The following is a 15,230-nucleotide window of genomic DNA, read 5'->3' on the forward strand; positions in this document are numbered from 1 at the left end:
AAAAAAGTGAATTTAATCTTTCTCTCTTCTTAATTATTACATTGGTGTTAAATGCATGTAGCTACTATTAGGATTTCAGATGTTTTTGTATCTAGCACCTGTCATGTTGGTACCTTCAGAGAACAATGTAGAAATACCAAATTTCATTTCTGATATTCTTAGAACAACAGTGGCTTATTGTTTTGAGTGCGATGGGACTGGAAACAGAATGATTTCCTTTATCATAAGGCATATGAGAAAGAGAACTTGTTTACTTGTGGCCACCAGTCCTTTGGAAAGAGACAGGCATTTGCCTATAGTAGCTCGGCCATGCCGCTGTCACTGTGGGCTCTGTCAGAGGCGACACGGTTGTGTGGTGGTCAGGTGAGGCTTTTTATTATGATGTCACAACTCAGTTATTTGAGACCTTTGAAAGTTTACTTAGGCTCAAAATACCAGACAGGCTTTTGTTTCTGGGGGCAAAGAGGCAGGGAATTAGCATCTACTGGTCTACTTTGTGCCGCTTGGTTTATGTGCTGTCTCATTTCATCTTCAGCACCGCTCTGCGAAACAGATAGCATAATCTCCTTTTTATAGGCCCAGAAATGTTGTGTGACATGCCCAAGGTTACACAGCTTCTAGCTGGTAAGGACAGAGGGTGCCTAGGTCTAGGTTCTTAACTGTGTATTTCTCATTACATATGGTTTTGTACAGAGATTGTTAAACCACATTCATAGGACAGCACTTAAAAACAACAACAGCGGGCGCCTGGGTGGCTCAGTCGTTAAGCGTCTGCCTTCAGCTCAGGTCATGATCCCAGGGTCCTGGGATCGAGTCCCACATCGGGCTCCCTGCTCGGCGTGAAGCCTGCTTCTCCCTCTCCCACTCCCCCTGCTTGTGTTCCTGCTCTCGCTGTCTCTCTCTCTGTCAAATAAATAAAATCTTTAAAAAAAAACAAAACAAAAAAACAAAACAAAACAAAAAAAACAACAGCATATTTAGTTGTACATTAGCATGATTTCCAATGCCCTTGAACCTCAGAGAGCAAGGCAGTGAGATAAGAAAGGCTCAAATAGAAAGCAAAGCTAAAGTAGACTGCAGTATTTATGCTATAAATTGAAATCCATAATCATAAAACAGAAATGACCAGAAGATTGGTAGGTTTAAGAGAGTCTAACATACCTAATATTAATAGGAATATAAATTCACTGGGTAGATTCTCAAAGTCTACATATTAGGTGTTTATGATGAGTCTAATAAAGCTTTAATGTTCTTGGTGGTTCTTTTTCATCTCTCATACTACTGAGCACAAAAGCTGTGTTGTATGCAGAATGGCTGGGTTTATCCCTAGTAGAGAGAAGTTATGTTTGGTATCTAAAGAACAATGAGAGTTTGCTGCTTGGCTGATCAATGCTGGATCAAGTTCACATTCCCCAGCTCCTACTCTCCCACCTACACACGCAGGGGGTGGAAGCAGAGCAAAAGGAGGGAGGACGGATCCTTTTTTCACCGAGAAAGAGATGTGAGCTTGGGCTTTCCTAATATGGACACAGCTGGGCCTGTGTAGCATTAAACATTGATTTAATCCACTGCTGGAGGAAACATCCTACAAAAAGTAAAGAGATTAGCAACCAATTAATTCTGGCCCTTCTCGTTGTTGTCCTGGAACACCTCTTATATGGATCTAAATGTTTGGTGAACAAACATCCTGGAAAATAGCTCTTTCTCATATAGTATTTCTATTTGGGACAGCCCACCCCTGCCCCCCCCCCCCCAAATTATGGTGGATTTTACTTTCCCTATTCTGTGTGTGCACGTGCCTGTGTGTTCCTACTTCTGAATAGAGGTGGGACGATTTAGGCCCATTGTACTTGTTTGCAAATTGTGACTTCATTGGGTTCTCTTGGAAGGTCAGATGACAGGCAAGCCAGTCTGAGTGCCAATATTTTTAAAAATAGACATGCTGGAAAAAGAAAAAGAGACATGCTGGGGCCCCAGACTCCCAATGCATAGCTTCCCTTGAAGGCATCATGAAGCACAAGGCATTCCTTGTGCCTATACTTACAGATAGCATATCCATCCATCTTAGGGAATAACCAAAGGGACCTAGACATGAGTGTTTGCTTTTCAAGCTACTGATATGTTCACATATATGTTTGTGCTTTTAAATAATTAGTAACTAATATCTTTTGTAAGGCATTTTGCCAGAGTAGTTTTCCTATAGCATCATTGTAGTGTATTTTTCTAAATAGGGAAGCCCATTTGGTTAGAGCATGGTGCCCAACACTAAGGAAGACCAACCTGGGTTCCTTCCTGTGTGGAATAGTAGCTTTTGCACATGACAAAGGGTCCTTTCCATTGGTACACATTGTCCCCGAATTGTAGCCAGCAGTCTTCCAAATGCAAAATATTTGTTTCCAGGGAATAGGTGGCAGCCATCGACATGATTAGAACACTGTCTACAGGGGATGAGTGGGAAATAGCACCTCATATGTATGTGGGGTTACGGGTTCCCCAAAAGACAAGAATCTGTGCTCTTTTCATTCCGGATCCAGAATTGTATTACCCATGAACCTGGAAAAAGCTCTAAAAAGTCAAATATCCATTCATTCTTGCCTCCCTTCTGGTTAGTGTTGAGATCATCCACTTCTTTTTAATTCGTGTGTGTGTGTGTGTGTGTGTACTTAACTAATCTTGCCCAGAAGTTTATCCCTAGGTGTAAGCAGTAGGAATTGCTACCCTGGGTCAGGCCAGCAGCCCATCCTGCTCAGCATTGTCTATTGTTTACCCAGAGACTTAATGAAATAGAACTTAATAGATGGCTGTCCTCTGTGGCATTGACCTTGAAATTTAGATGTCTCCCAAACATCTGGAATTTCTTAATAGTAACTTGTTAGAGATGGGTCATCATTAAAATGATCTAAACCAGTGGTTCTCAACACTGGCAGCACAGTGGAATCACTAGGGGAGATGTGGGGGTGGGGAAGGCTTTAAAAAAAGACTGATGCAGGGTCCCACTCTCAGGATGTGAATTTCAGTGATGTGGCATGCCACCTGGGCATTGGGATCTAAAAACCCTCCTGGTGATTCTAATAAGCAGTCAGGGGTCCCTCTGATTTAACGCCACCCCTACATAACTTTGTATTTCACCTGTGAAACTCTTTGTCAGAATATCCATGAATGTTAAGCTCCTGTAAAGAATTGCAGTCATACAGGTGTTGAAGGGGGTGTACAATGTCTGTTTTCTGAAATGGCTGTTGCAATAGACTTTTATGGTATGGGATAATATTTTATGGGCTGTGTTTTGATCTGAGGTTGATCTGATCCACATAATAAGCAACTATTTTAAAGTGAGACAGTCATGCTAGATGTTCCCTAAGCTCTCATGCTGGAGTAGAAAGGGTGCTACATTTCCAGCCTGGAGATCTAAGGGCTACCCAATATTAAATACTAAAAATATGAAAATTTGGGGCACCTGGCTGACTCAGTCAGTAGAGCATGCGACTTTTCATCTTGGGCCTGTGGGTTCGAGCCCCACGATGGGTGTAGAGATTACTTAAAAATAATATATATATTAAAAAAAAGAATACGAAAATTCCCTGAGACCCAGTTTCTTCATCCTGAAAATGGGACTATGTGAGAAATAAACAGTGCAGTCTGTATGTGGAAGCACTTGGCAAACCATTCAGTCCTTACAGAATTGGCTGCTCTGGTTCTTTCTTCCAGTTCTGAGGTTCCATGGTCTCTGGTACACGTAGCAGTTGGGTACTTTGTGTCTTAAGGTCACTTCCCTCCAGCTTCTAGTGATGTTGCGTTGCTTCTAGAATTTGGTAAGTAACAACTGCCTCCCCTTGTAAGCACATCACATGTGTCCCTTGATCTTCACAAGTCTCTAAGAAAGGAGGCTTAAAGAGGTCACACTACTACTAATATATGGCAGACCCTGGATTCCAACCCAACAGGCTATCTGTGCGCTCCTTATACTACGCCGGGTGACTGCCTGGTCACACTAGGGTCCTGAAGACAGGGATGGTGTCTTATTCAGCTCTGTGTTCACGAAGTCTAGTGCTCTGTTTTGCAGTAGGCTCTCAGTATGCTTGTTAAGTGACTAACCTGTCTCTATATCCAGCTTACATTCTTCTTCCCGAGGTCAAAACCTATTTCCTCTGGTTTCGATATCAAAAGAGGTAAAATACTAGGTTGATTAACATTTTTATAGTAGTTTAGCACCATGTTTGTGTAATAGTGTATTTACTTTTGTTTTGTTTTTTAACAGTTCTTTTCCTTGAATTTTATAAGTAGAGTGTAATAGTACGTCCTTACCTCCCATGCTTCACTTCTAAGTGTTTTTAATGGAGAGAAATATTAGAACCGTCACATTTTATCAGAACCTCTTCCTCTCCCCAAAAAAGTAAAAGAAAGTTAAAGAAGAAAAAATAAACCCAGAATATTTTATTTATTCATACTCTTCTTTGCCCAAAATGGAGTTAAGACAGCTTCTAAAGCAAAATAGAGCATGATAAAAATAAATTAAAATATAAAAAGCGAAGAAATGTGAAAATAATAGTAGGAAAATAAGATGGGGCCAGGAATTAAATTATCATACAATATGCACCCCTTGAAGTTCTTATGCTTGGTTTAATGTAGGGGCACAGAATTTTCTAGAAGAGGGAAAAGGAATCAATTTGTAGTGTTCATGAGGTAAAACAAACCAGGTGCCTGAGTCCAGCTATTCCTGATGTTGATACCAGGCTCCCTGTGGGTCCTCTCAGAAAATTACTATTTAATGTAATAAACAATCCTCTGAAACTATCCTTACGGTAAACACTGGGATGGGTTTTATGGGGCTGTTTCTTATAATGCACCTCAATAAAGGTTGATGGCTTCTTACCAGAACATAATGCGATAAAAGGACTTTCACAGAGCACCAGTAAGACGTCGTCCTGGGCCAGCTGTATGGTGGGGTCTGCTCTAATCCAAGAGGATTTTAGAGTATCTAGGGTAGGGGTTTGGGCAATCAGAAAATCTGTAAACCTCCTGACAGTTGATGTGTGTGTGGGAAGGGAGTAGGGGACTGTGAATGATTGTAGGTGTATTTTTTTCTAGGGAGCCAAAAGCTGATAGCTAATGTTTTATCAGATTCGCATAGGGGATCTAGAAATGGCAGAGCTGAGCGTGTTCCCTCAGGCAAGCTCTGTAAAAGTTTCTGAATAACAGTGAGTTCAGGGTTATGATGACTGAGAGGAAGAGGTTCTCTTAGCCAGCTCACTGCAGCACAAATGTGGGAAGGATTTCCTTTTTTGAAAACCATGCTTTATAAGGATTCCACTAAGAGGTCCATTTAGCAGGGCCAAAATCCTCTTGAGAAAGAAGAATTAGGCATTCATTCTAACACAGACACAAAATGAGCAATAATAGAAATGGTAATTTTTCTAAAATCAAAGATATCATAAAGGAATGTTACATTCTAAAAGGGTAGAGCAAAATTTAAAGACCTAGACATTTGAGAACTTTGACCCTAATCAGGATTACTTCCTTGTTATTATTTGCAGCTTAAACTAATCTTGATTTTTCATTTCCAGTTTTGTGTAGGTGTGTACTTTTTAATTTACACTCAATGTATGTTGGCTATAGAGCGCTTCTGAAACCTCTCTACATTGTTTGGTATTAAAAGATCTTTTGACTTCTTATAGCGGATAGTTTTGCCTCTCCTGAGCCCAAGTGAGTGTACTTTGCCATCTGAGGCTGTTTGGACTAATTAAAAGGCTCCCCTTGTCCGCCCTTTCGGCCTTCGAGGTGACTAGGAAGGCCTGCTGCTGCTTCTCATTCCTCTGGATTGTAGCTCATCATGAAGAAGAAGCACACATCCATACTAACAATATGAAACTGATATCGCTACCATATTCCAATGAAAGAAGTCATTTCCGGAGGGGGAGGGGGAGGGGGAGGAGGAGGGATTTTCTCTCTAAAAGTAATCTCCAGCCACTTGATAAAGTAACGCTTTTATTCTAAAGCAATGGCATTTTCCTTAGCCTCTGAAATTGTCTTCAGCTATTACAAACTGCATTGACAAGAAGGTCTCTTAAAACAACTTCCTTTCAAAACTTGCATCTCTACTAGACGAAACATTTTTTAAAACATACTTCAAATAGAAAACATCTGTTTTTAAAAGATAGCTTTAAAGTGCTTTCACCACTTTCTTAAAGATAGTTATTAGAGTATCCATCCCTGTCTACAGAATTCCAATTTTATTTATTTATTATTTTTTTAAAGAGAGCGGGACGGAGAAAGTGCGTGTGCATGCAGGGAAGGGTGGGAGGGGCAGTGGGAGAGGAAGAGTTTGAGAATCTCAAGCAGGCTCCACACGCAGCACAGAGCCCAGTGGGGTGGGGGTAGAGGTTGGATCTCATGACCCTGAGGTCATGACCTGAGCCTAAATCAAGAGTGAGACGTTTGGGGCGCCTGGGTGGCTCAGTTGGTTAAGCGACTGCCTTCAGCTCAGGTCATGATCCTGGAGTCCCGGGATCGAGTCCCGCATCGGGCTTCCTGCTCAGCAGGGGGTCTGCTTCTCCCTCTGCCCTCTTCCCTCTCGTGCTCTCTGTCTCTCATTCTCTCTCAAATAAATAAATAAAAATCTTAAAAAAAAAAAAAAAAGAGTGAGACGTTTAACTGACTGAGCCATCCAGGCATCCCCAGAATTCCAATTTTTAAAAAGTACTCTTCCTCCAGTTTTTCCACACCCTACCTTTATTGGGGTCAGCCCATGAAGAAAGGGAGATTTAGATAGGCAAAAGGAGAAATGTGTTGAGGTTATATTGAACACAGTAAAAAAGAATTAATATTTTTCCGGGCGCCTGGGTGGCTCAGATGGTTAAGCGTCTGCCTTCGGCTCAGGTCATGATCCCAGGGTCCTGGGATCGAGTCCCGCATCGGGCTCTCTGCTCCTTGGGAGCCTGCTTCTCCCTCTGCCTCTCTCTCTCTCTGTCTCTCATGAATAAATAAATAAATAAATCTTTAAAAAAAAAAAGAATTAATATTTTTCCAATAAAATGGGGCGCCTGGGTGGCTCAGTCAGTTAAGTGTCTGCCTTTGGCTCGGGTCATGAGCCTGGCTCCTGGGATCCAGCCCCGCATCGGGCTCCTTGCTCAGCGGGGAGCCTGCTCCTCTCTCTCCCTCTGCTGCTCCCCCTGCTTGTGTGCTCTTTCAATCTCTCTCAAATAAATAAAATCTTTAAAAAATATTTTTTTCCAATAATTTTAAAATGTGTTACTATTTCATTCTAGATCAAATTCAGCTCCTAGCACTGAATTTTTGGAATACAGTTTTCATGATTAATAGAAGAGGGAATTAAGACTCTTTATTTCTCATTTCTATTTTTATTTTTATTTTTTTTAAAGGCCATTTTAGAAGCACCCCGCAATGTAACTGATGTCCCATGGTCTCTTTCTTTAAAAAAAAAAAATGCACAATTTTGTGCTTTTTACAAAATAAGGTATTTTAGTGGAGAAACAGGAGTTAATTAGAAAGATCTTTCTCTTGAGACTCTCCCCCTTGAAATTTCATATGCTGTTCATTCAGTCATTTGTTCCTATATCTTCCATTTGCTTACTTAACGTATTTATTTAGCATCTACTATGTGCCAGCGGTATTTTAACTGACTGGACCAAAATCAAGAACAAAAGAGGATCTCTTTCTTCCTGGAGTTTAAAGTCCAGCTGGGGAGATAGACATTCAACAAATTAATAATAATTTAAAAAAAGCTGCAATAGAACTGTACAACACATAGTGAACCCTACTGTAAACCATGAGCTTTATTTAATAATGATGTATCAAATATTGGTTCCTGAATTGTAACAAACACACCACCCTAATAGAAGATATTAGTAATAGAGGAAACTGTGTGTTATGTTGGCATATGGGAACTCTGTGCATTTTGCATAAATTTTTCTGTTATCTGCTCTAAAAAATAGTCTTAATTAAAAATAATTTTTAATAGCTCTAAAAGATAAGCAATTTAAAAGAAATAAACAGGATGCTATTAGAAGGAATAGTGGGGGTGACATAATTTGGAGTGGGGAGTAAGGAAAGACCTTTCTAGAGTTAAGGCCAAAACTAGAGAATAAGTAGGAGCCAGCCAGGCAGAGAAGAGAAAGAAGTGCATTCTTGGTAAAGCAAAGTGGTATCATTTGAACTACCTTTCAAAATATTATTCTGGCTTCTTGGTGTAGGATGGATTGTGGTAGTGGGTGTGAGGGTGTAAGAGTACAAAGGAAAGGAGTTAGGAGGAACTTAAGAGTGGACCATAGCTTTAATTACCTACTCAGAGGAACAGTGACAGTAGGATTCTTTCCTTTGCTCAGCTTATGCCAGAAACCATTAGGTTCTCCATGAGCTGCAGACTAGGAAGAAAGGAGACTGTCACTGGCAGCAAGACAGGGTTCCCAGGTCTCAATTCCTAAGATCTTTCTAGTGACTTAATGGGATTTTTAGCATGAGAAACAATTGTGTGTGTGTGTATTTGAGACTACAGTCAGATGAGAATAACAATGGAAAACAAGCCTTCAAGTACTAACTATCCATCTGAAATAACATTTTCATAGAAGTCTATATATGATTTAATTTTCAATAGTTTTCTATTCCCACTACTGGATTGTTGGAATTTATTTTATTTTTTGTTTCTTTTAAGGCTACATGTTAAAAAAAATTGTTGATCAGTCAACAAAAAGGATACTTAAGGAAGGTCTATTTGGGGTGCTGTTTTAGTACATCAGTAATGAAAGGTTTTTTTATCAGAGTTCTTAGGGGTGGTAAATTCCCAAGGAAAAAAATTCTAGTGGGTGAAGGGAAGTGTCTACCAGTGATAGATTTCTATTGATTCTGGAACTGTTATTAGTAGCGTGGAAGCTCAAATAGTTGGAGGTCTTATTTCCATTTGAAAGTAAGCAGCTCTGCAATTACATAATCCAGTTCATCATTTGTAACTTTTACCTGCCTCTGTATGTGCACTGGAGATGTGCAAGGCATTAACTATTTTTATACATTTATTTTGCAGTGGAAAAATTGTATATGATAGTTGTACATTATATATAAGGAGATTCGATACCACTTCGAAAAATCTTTAGCAAATGAGCATGCATTTCATAGTACTTAGCTAATAATGATACAAAATGGCAAATATGCTTATCTAACTAGAGTTTTATTTATTTATTTATTTATTTATTTATTTATTTATTTATTTATTTTGGTATTCATGGAAACACAAACACTTAAGTCAAGAATCCCCCATTTGAGCAGACCTGTTGTTTATTTTAGGACATATAAGTGCATCATCAATGTAATTTTAAGTAGTCCAGTTATGAATATAGGATGAAGGGATAAAATAAAGTTTTCCACTCTGATGTCTCCATTAAGAAGCTCCTCTTTGTGTAAAATACTCCGTGGCAAAGTTGCTTCTATTTAAAGTAGTGAGTTTGATCTTGGCTTTGATCTAAAGCTTTTGATCTTGAAAGAAGGATGAAGTAGCAATAAAGAGAGGGCAAGACAGATTTTCTTTAAAGAAATGCGATAAAGTTAAAGGGATGGTCAAGATCAACAAATACGAGTGCGACCCAACTGTTCACCCCCTTTCTGGTTCAGCCAACTTCTGATACGGATGGGAAGAAAGCCTTTTGGGTGTCGGCGGAAAAATGTGGAGCATCGCAGACTTTTACAAACTAAGTGGAAACTATCCCCCTAATTATAAAGACAGAATGTCTCCTTTTAAATTCTCCCCAGTCGCTGTGGGGGTCCGCGGGCAGGGCGCGTGCGGCGCCGGCCGCGCTTCCTGAAAGCGCACAGGCTCCGTCGAGGCGCGGGCAGTGCGCGGGGCTCGCCTTTTTACGCGCTCCAGGTTTCTCCCCCGGGAGGTCACCTGCCACCGCCCCAGAGTCCGGAGAGGCCACTGAAAAACGTCTCCTTAATGGCGTCTAGTCCATTCCCGGAAAAAAAGCCCACTAGGAAAGTTCCTTTCCGCTCCGCGAAGACCATCTGGACACTTAGGTTTCTGACCCGAGAAGCGAGTTCGGCTGGCCGCGAGGGGTGTGGGGGCGGCTTCTCGAGCTAAGCCCTTTCGCCTGCGGCCGGGCAGCGCTCCTGCTCGCAACGCGGCCGAGAAACCCTTTCGCGGGTCCCCAGGGGTCCGCGGGGGATGGGGGCTGGAAAGGTAAGGCATGCGCGCCCAGGTCGGCCCGCGCGTGGGAGGGCGCGGGAACGCGGGCGCGGGCGGGACGCGGGGAGAGGAAGAAAGACGTTCGCAAAAAGAACAATAAAATTAGCCGGCGCGCCGGCGGGGGCGGGGGCGGGGCGGGGGCGACCTGCAGGGAGGACGGCGCGGCCGCCTATACCTTTAAGGCAGGCCCCGCCCCCGCCCCAGCGCCCGCCCTCCGCCCGCGCCGCCGCCCGGGCCCCGCGCCGCCCCGCCGCCCGCGCTGCGCCTTAGGTGTTGCGGGCCCAGCGTGCCCGCTGCTCTCCCGCGGGCCGGCGGGGCGGCGGGCGCTGGGCGCTGGGCGCGGGCGGCGGGGCCCTCGCTCCCACCCTCACCTTCCGCGGGCGAGGTAGTGGGTCAGCGCGCCGAGTTGGTGGGGCGCGGGGGAGGGAGGCTGGGGCGGCTCCCGGGGTAAACTTGACTCTTTCCCCTTCCCCCGCAGCCGCTGCAGAGGGAGCGCCAGGCCGGGGCGGAGTGCGGGCTCGCGCGGCAAGTGAGCGCCGAGGTGAGTGCGGGAGGCGCGCTCCCCGCGCTCCCCTCCCTCCCTCCCTGGGGGCGGTGGGTCTGGCGCCGCATCCTCACCGCGGGCTCCCCGCGGCGCCGACGCGCGACCGCGGTGGGTAAGATGGCCCCGTTCGGGGGCTCCGGCGCGCGGGTGGCCGACCGGGCCGGTGACCGGAGGGCCGGGCCCGGGCGAAGGTCACGGCCTCGGCGCGCCGCACACCCGCGCGTCTCTTGAGCCCCCGGCGCTGAGGCCGCCCGGCGAGCCCGGAAGGTGCCTGTGGCTTCCCCAGGTGAAGCCTGGCAGGCAGCGTCGCGAGGCCGTCGATCGTTTCTTTCTCACGCAGAGGGATGGCCCTCACGACCCGTCGTCGTGTTTAAATCGCTCTGTGGTTTTTGAACTCCAGGTCGAGAAATGGATTCGAGTGAACCGGAGACCCCGAAAACGGAAACGAAGGGAGGCTGAAGAAGTGTTTGAAAAGGTAGGGTCCCCGAAAGAGCACTGGGTGGAGTTCTTGAGAAATCTCGCCCTACGCCCCTGAGGACTTGGTCATAACGGTAGAGTAGTAGTTTTTAAGTTTTAATTAAATGTACAGTAAGCCGTAAAATAACGTGGATGGTTATACAGAAATATTGGTTGATAATCTCTGATAACTATAGACATACTATATTCTCAGGAAGTAAGAGAATAACTCGCGATGGAGATACGTTTCGTGCTCATTAACTAGAGCAATAGGACATAAGCGGGTTCCATTATTATATTGGATCTGTTAATAGTAGTTATGCAGTTGTTAAGGTACCTCTAAAAAGGGGGGGTGTTCTGAATAAATTGCCCACAATATCAGGTTTCTCTGTTTGGTTGTGATAGATACAGTAGCACACTCACTCGTTTAGCCTTTAGACTTTAAATTAGAGTAATCTTAAAAATGGAGGGAGATGAAAGAAGTGATTTCTTTTGAAACACTAGGAGGGATTTTATTTACTGTAAAGCAAATGAGAAATTTGTTTTTTTTAAATTTAGAATTTCAGTATGTTACTTTGCAGAAGTTTGGACTACCTATTTTCTCCTGAAATTGTGTTAAAACTTGATTTGTCATTGTAATAAATAATTATGAAATAATTGTGAAATAAGGTAAGTAGTATGTTGTTTTCTGAATAATGTTTTACCAGTGTTACAGCAGATACGATTTTTGTTGCGTTTACTTAATTACTGTACTGTTTTTTGATTCCTGATAGCACCAAGGGATTAAAATAGATGTGTGTTGTTTTTCTGCTGCTAGAATGTATGATGAATCACTCCTGATTCTGAAGCCAAATTCTTGCTGATAGCATTGCTGCCAACTTCTCTGATGTGTTGCCTTAGTATGGGCATTGCAGCGTCCGAGAATGTGCACAGAGCACATCATAATGAAGGTGATTCCAAAGTTTCAGAGTGCATGTAAGGATACCAAGGACAGCTTCTAAGAGAATTGGGAAAAGAACTGGCCTAGGATCCTGGTCATTTGTAGGGAGACAGTCCATGAAGAGTGGTACTCCAGCCCTTACCTTTTTAAACAGAGTCATATCTGTCACTTAAGTTAAACAGTAATAGGAAAAGGTTTCATTTTGAATAGATTTGAGTTTTCTGACCATACCTTGGCATGCTGTGGTAGGTTGTGTTTGTTTAACTTTCATGCTCCAGGTGTTTTAAAAAATGTCCGTGAGGTGATGAATGAGATCATAAAATGTCCAAAGAAGGAAAAAGTTTTATGGCTTAACATTTCAAAAAAATATTTTCTGGCTATTATTTTTTTAAGCCAAAAAGGTGATTACCCAAATGCACAGTATGTCACGCATGAATGAAGGGAAGCCCTTACCTTTGTGGATTACTAGGTACCATCACCCCCAAAATCTGAACTTTAAGTAACCACATGTGTGACACCCATGATCTGACCACTGCCTTCTGAGAATGAGGAGGGAACTGAGGATTTCACCTCCCAAGAAAATGGGGTTCTTTGCTGAGCCTTTCTCCTCGATAGAGGCTGTGTATTAGAGCTTATGAGCAGGGCGCACGTTTGACTTTTCTTCTTAGAAAACGTGGGCAGCAGTTTTAAAGAGGATACAGAAATAAAGTAGGTTGGGACCAACAAGCTGAACTTCCTTTCAAGGAGTGAAGCTTAAAGCTGACTAGCTTTGAGGGGGAGGTGGAGAGGGCCAGAAGATGGGAAATTTCAGAATTGGATCAGAGAATATTAATTATCAGTGTGTCTAGTCTTTCTTCCTGGCTCTGCATGGCAGCCAAGCCCTTTGCCCACTGTTTTGCCTCTGTTGCACCCAGGAAAGGGTTTGGAGCTCGCTGAGGCAAAGCAGGCGATATTTTCAAGGGCAGGGTGAAAGGGAGTGTAATCAGTGACCAAGGGCATTAGAGTGAGTTCTGAAAGGCTCAGAAGCCACCCTGCAGCGGGTAGCCAAGGTGCTGTACCCCGATTGCCCAAGTGTCTATTCCGAAATACAGAGCGAATTCTGTGTGGTAATGAGTATTTAAACCGAGGTCATGTGTTAATTTTTTGCTACGATTTGAACCTGTTATTAGTAGGAATCTCAGTAGTTAACTTGCTGTTGAGTTTCATAAATGTTCTTAAATGTCTACCATGCCACAAGTAGAAGCAAATGAACCTAATTTCTCCTTTTTAACGCATCCACTATCTTTTTTTTTTACAACATTGAAATAAAACTATGGTATTTTCAGCTTTTATTCATTTTCTGTTACTGTTAACATGAGAAAATGAGTTTTAGTCATTTTTGGTAGGCATAATTTTAAGTCTGCCCATTGCCTTTATTTGCCTACTTTGTTTTCTTTGCCCCACTTCTCCCGCATGCTGCCCTTCCTCCATCCCTCCAGTCTCTGTTTACATCTTTCAGGCTCACGCAGGATTCAGCCCAGATGACTGAACTTGGTTAACTAGTCTGTGTTTAACTGTGGGAGGGTCGGAACATTTTTTCTCCAGTATTTACTGACTTGTGGAAAGCAGAGTTGTCTGACCTGCCTGAGGAAGGAAAACAGAGCAGCGGTGCAAGGCCAGAGTCTGGAAGTGGGCAACTGGCAAGGAATTATAGGTAGTGAATGTGATCTTAAAGGAGATATTTATTTTCCCCCTTAAAGAAAATCTCGAAGGTGCTAAGTGGTCAGCACAGCCTGATCTATGGGTTGAGTTTTTCAGTGAACTCAGAAGGGGAAGCAAAACAAACTTACCCCGTTCTCAGCTGTGGGTTAAAATAACGAATAATGAAATAAAGTAAACTGGGGTGAGTGAGAGGTACCACCCGGAGAAGTGATTTAAAATGTTCTCCTGGCCTTTTCCTGGCTCTTCTGCTTACTGTTCAAGTGTCTCTCCACCCCCCGGCCCACCAGGTGGCTGTGCGGTGTTACAGGTTTTCAGCTCTCCTCTTCCTGAAGCTACTACATCGGTCTGCCTGACGCATCTTTTGTCTTTCCTGACATTTACTTTCATTTTATTTTTCTCTTCACATCTTCGCCCCCCTTCCACTGGTGCAACTCAATTCTTTCCTACTGGTTTTTCTTTCCTTCATTTCAAATGACAAAACTCACCTCTCTTTTGCCTCTGGTCCTCAGGTGTTTTCTCCTTCATTCTGATAGTCTTTCTTCTTCAGTTATTTCACATTCCTTTCCTTTAGTTTGAATAACTTGTGCAACAGAAAGGCAAGGAGAACATGAACAACCACACAAACAGCCGGGGGGAATGGATCGGCCTGCTCTGTGAGGGCTGCTGAGACAGTGGTGGTGGCCGACTGTGTGGTGTCTGTTTTTAAAAATAATGTTAATAGATGTTGCTGAATGGCTGTTGGTTTTGGAAGAGGAACGTAATTTTTTTTCTGCTTTTATCTCTAACCAATTCAAAGATAAATGCGAATTACCCATCACATTCACAGATGAAGGGATAATATACTTTTATAAATATACATGAAATACAAAGTTTTTAAATAGTTTTTTTTAAGGGTTAGTAATAGAACAATAAATAGCATATAGAGGAAAATATATGAATGAGGTAGGATTCCTTTAGAAGAAGAAAATGCCAGTTTTCAGATTCAAAAGAGGCATCTGAAATCCTATTTTATGCATATGTGATAATGTACAGAGAATAAATTTTAAGATACTCACTTCTGGTCATCATCAAGTATATATGATGATGTCACAAGCATGCATTGGCAAACTTTCAAAACCCTGAAAATTCAGTAATACTGAGGTTGGCTATTATTATTAACAATCCATCCTTTACGTGTGTTAGTTTCCAAGCCTGTGGTCTTGGCGAGGGTGAGTGTGTCGGCCTGTGTTACGATTAGTCATAAGCAACACTAGGTACAAATGGTTTCTAGCAAAAGCACCCTTTAAGGTAACCTAATTGTTCTTTTCTCCCGGAACCTGAAAAACAATATTCTGTAGCAATGAATTGTTAAAAATTTTATGAAGTTTTCCTTGAACTACGGAGCGAAACATACAAAGATCTAG

General features: G+C 42.8%; 1 protein-coding gene across 9 annotated transcripts in view; it reads left to right on the forward strand.

Moving 5' to 3' along the window:
* The window catches only part of AOPEP (aminopeptidase O (putative)), a 355,797-nt gene that overhangs the window by 267,772 nt on the left and 72,795 nt on the right, over positions 1 to 15,230 (forward strand). For 8 of the 9 annotated variants that reach the window (XR_004682777.1, XR_004682778.1, XM_035024441.1 and 5 more), the window contains 2 exons: positions 10,665 to 10,727; positions 11,131 to 11,205. Coding sequence is in view for 7 of the 9 variants with exons in the window: in XM_035024441.1 (XP_034880332.1) it covers positions 10,665 to 10,727; positions 11,131 to 11,205 (138 nt within the window). In the remaining 2 variants the exon portion in view is untranslated. Of the gene's footprint in view, positions 1 to 3,705; positions 5,032 to 10,664; positions 10,728 to 11,130; positions 11,206 to 15,230 lie in introns of those variants that run through there. The other variant, XM_035024448.1, reaches the window with a different exon arrangement.

The sequence above is a fragment of the Mirounga leonina genome, unplaced genomic scaffold (genome assembly GCF_011800145.1).
Source record: "Mirounga leonina isolate KUSES-001 unplaced genomic scaffold, KU_Mleo_1.0 Mir_179, whole genome shotgun sequence".
NCBI classification, from domain to species: domain Eukaryota; kingdom Metazoa; phylum Chordata; class Mammalia; order Carnivora; family Phocidae; genus Mirounga; species Mirounga leonina.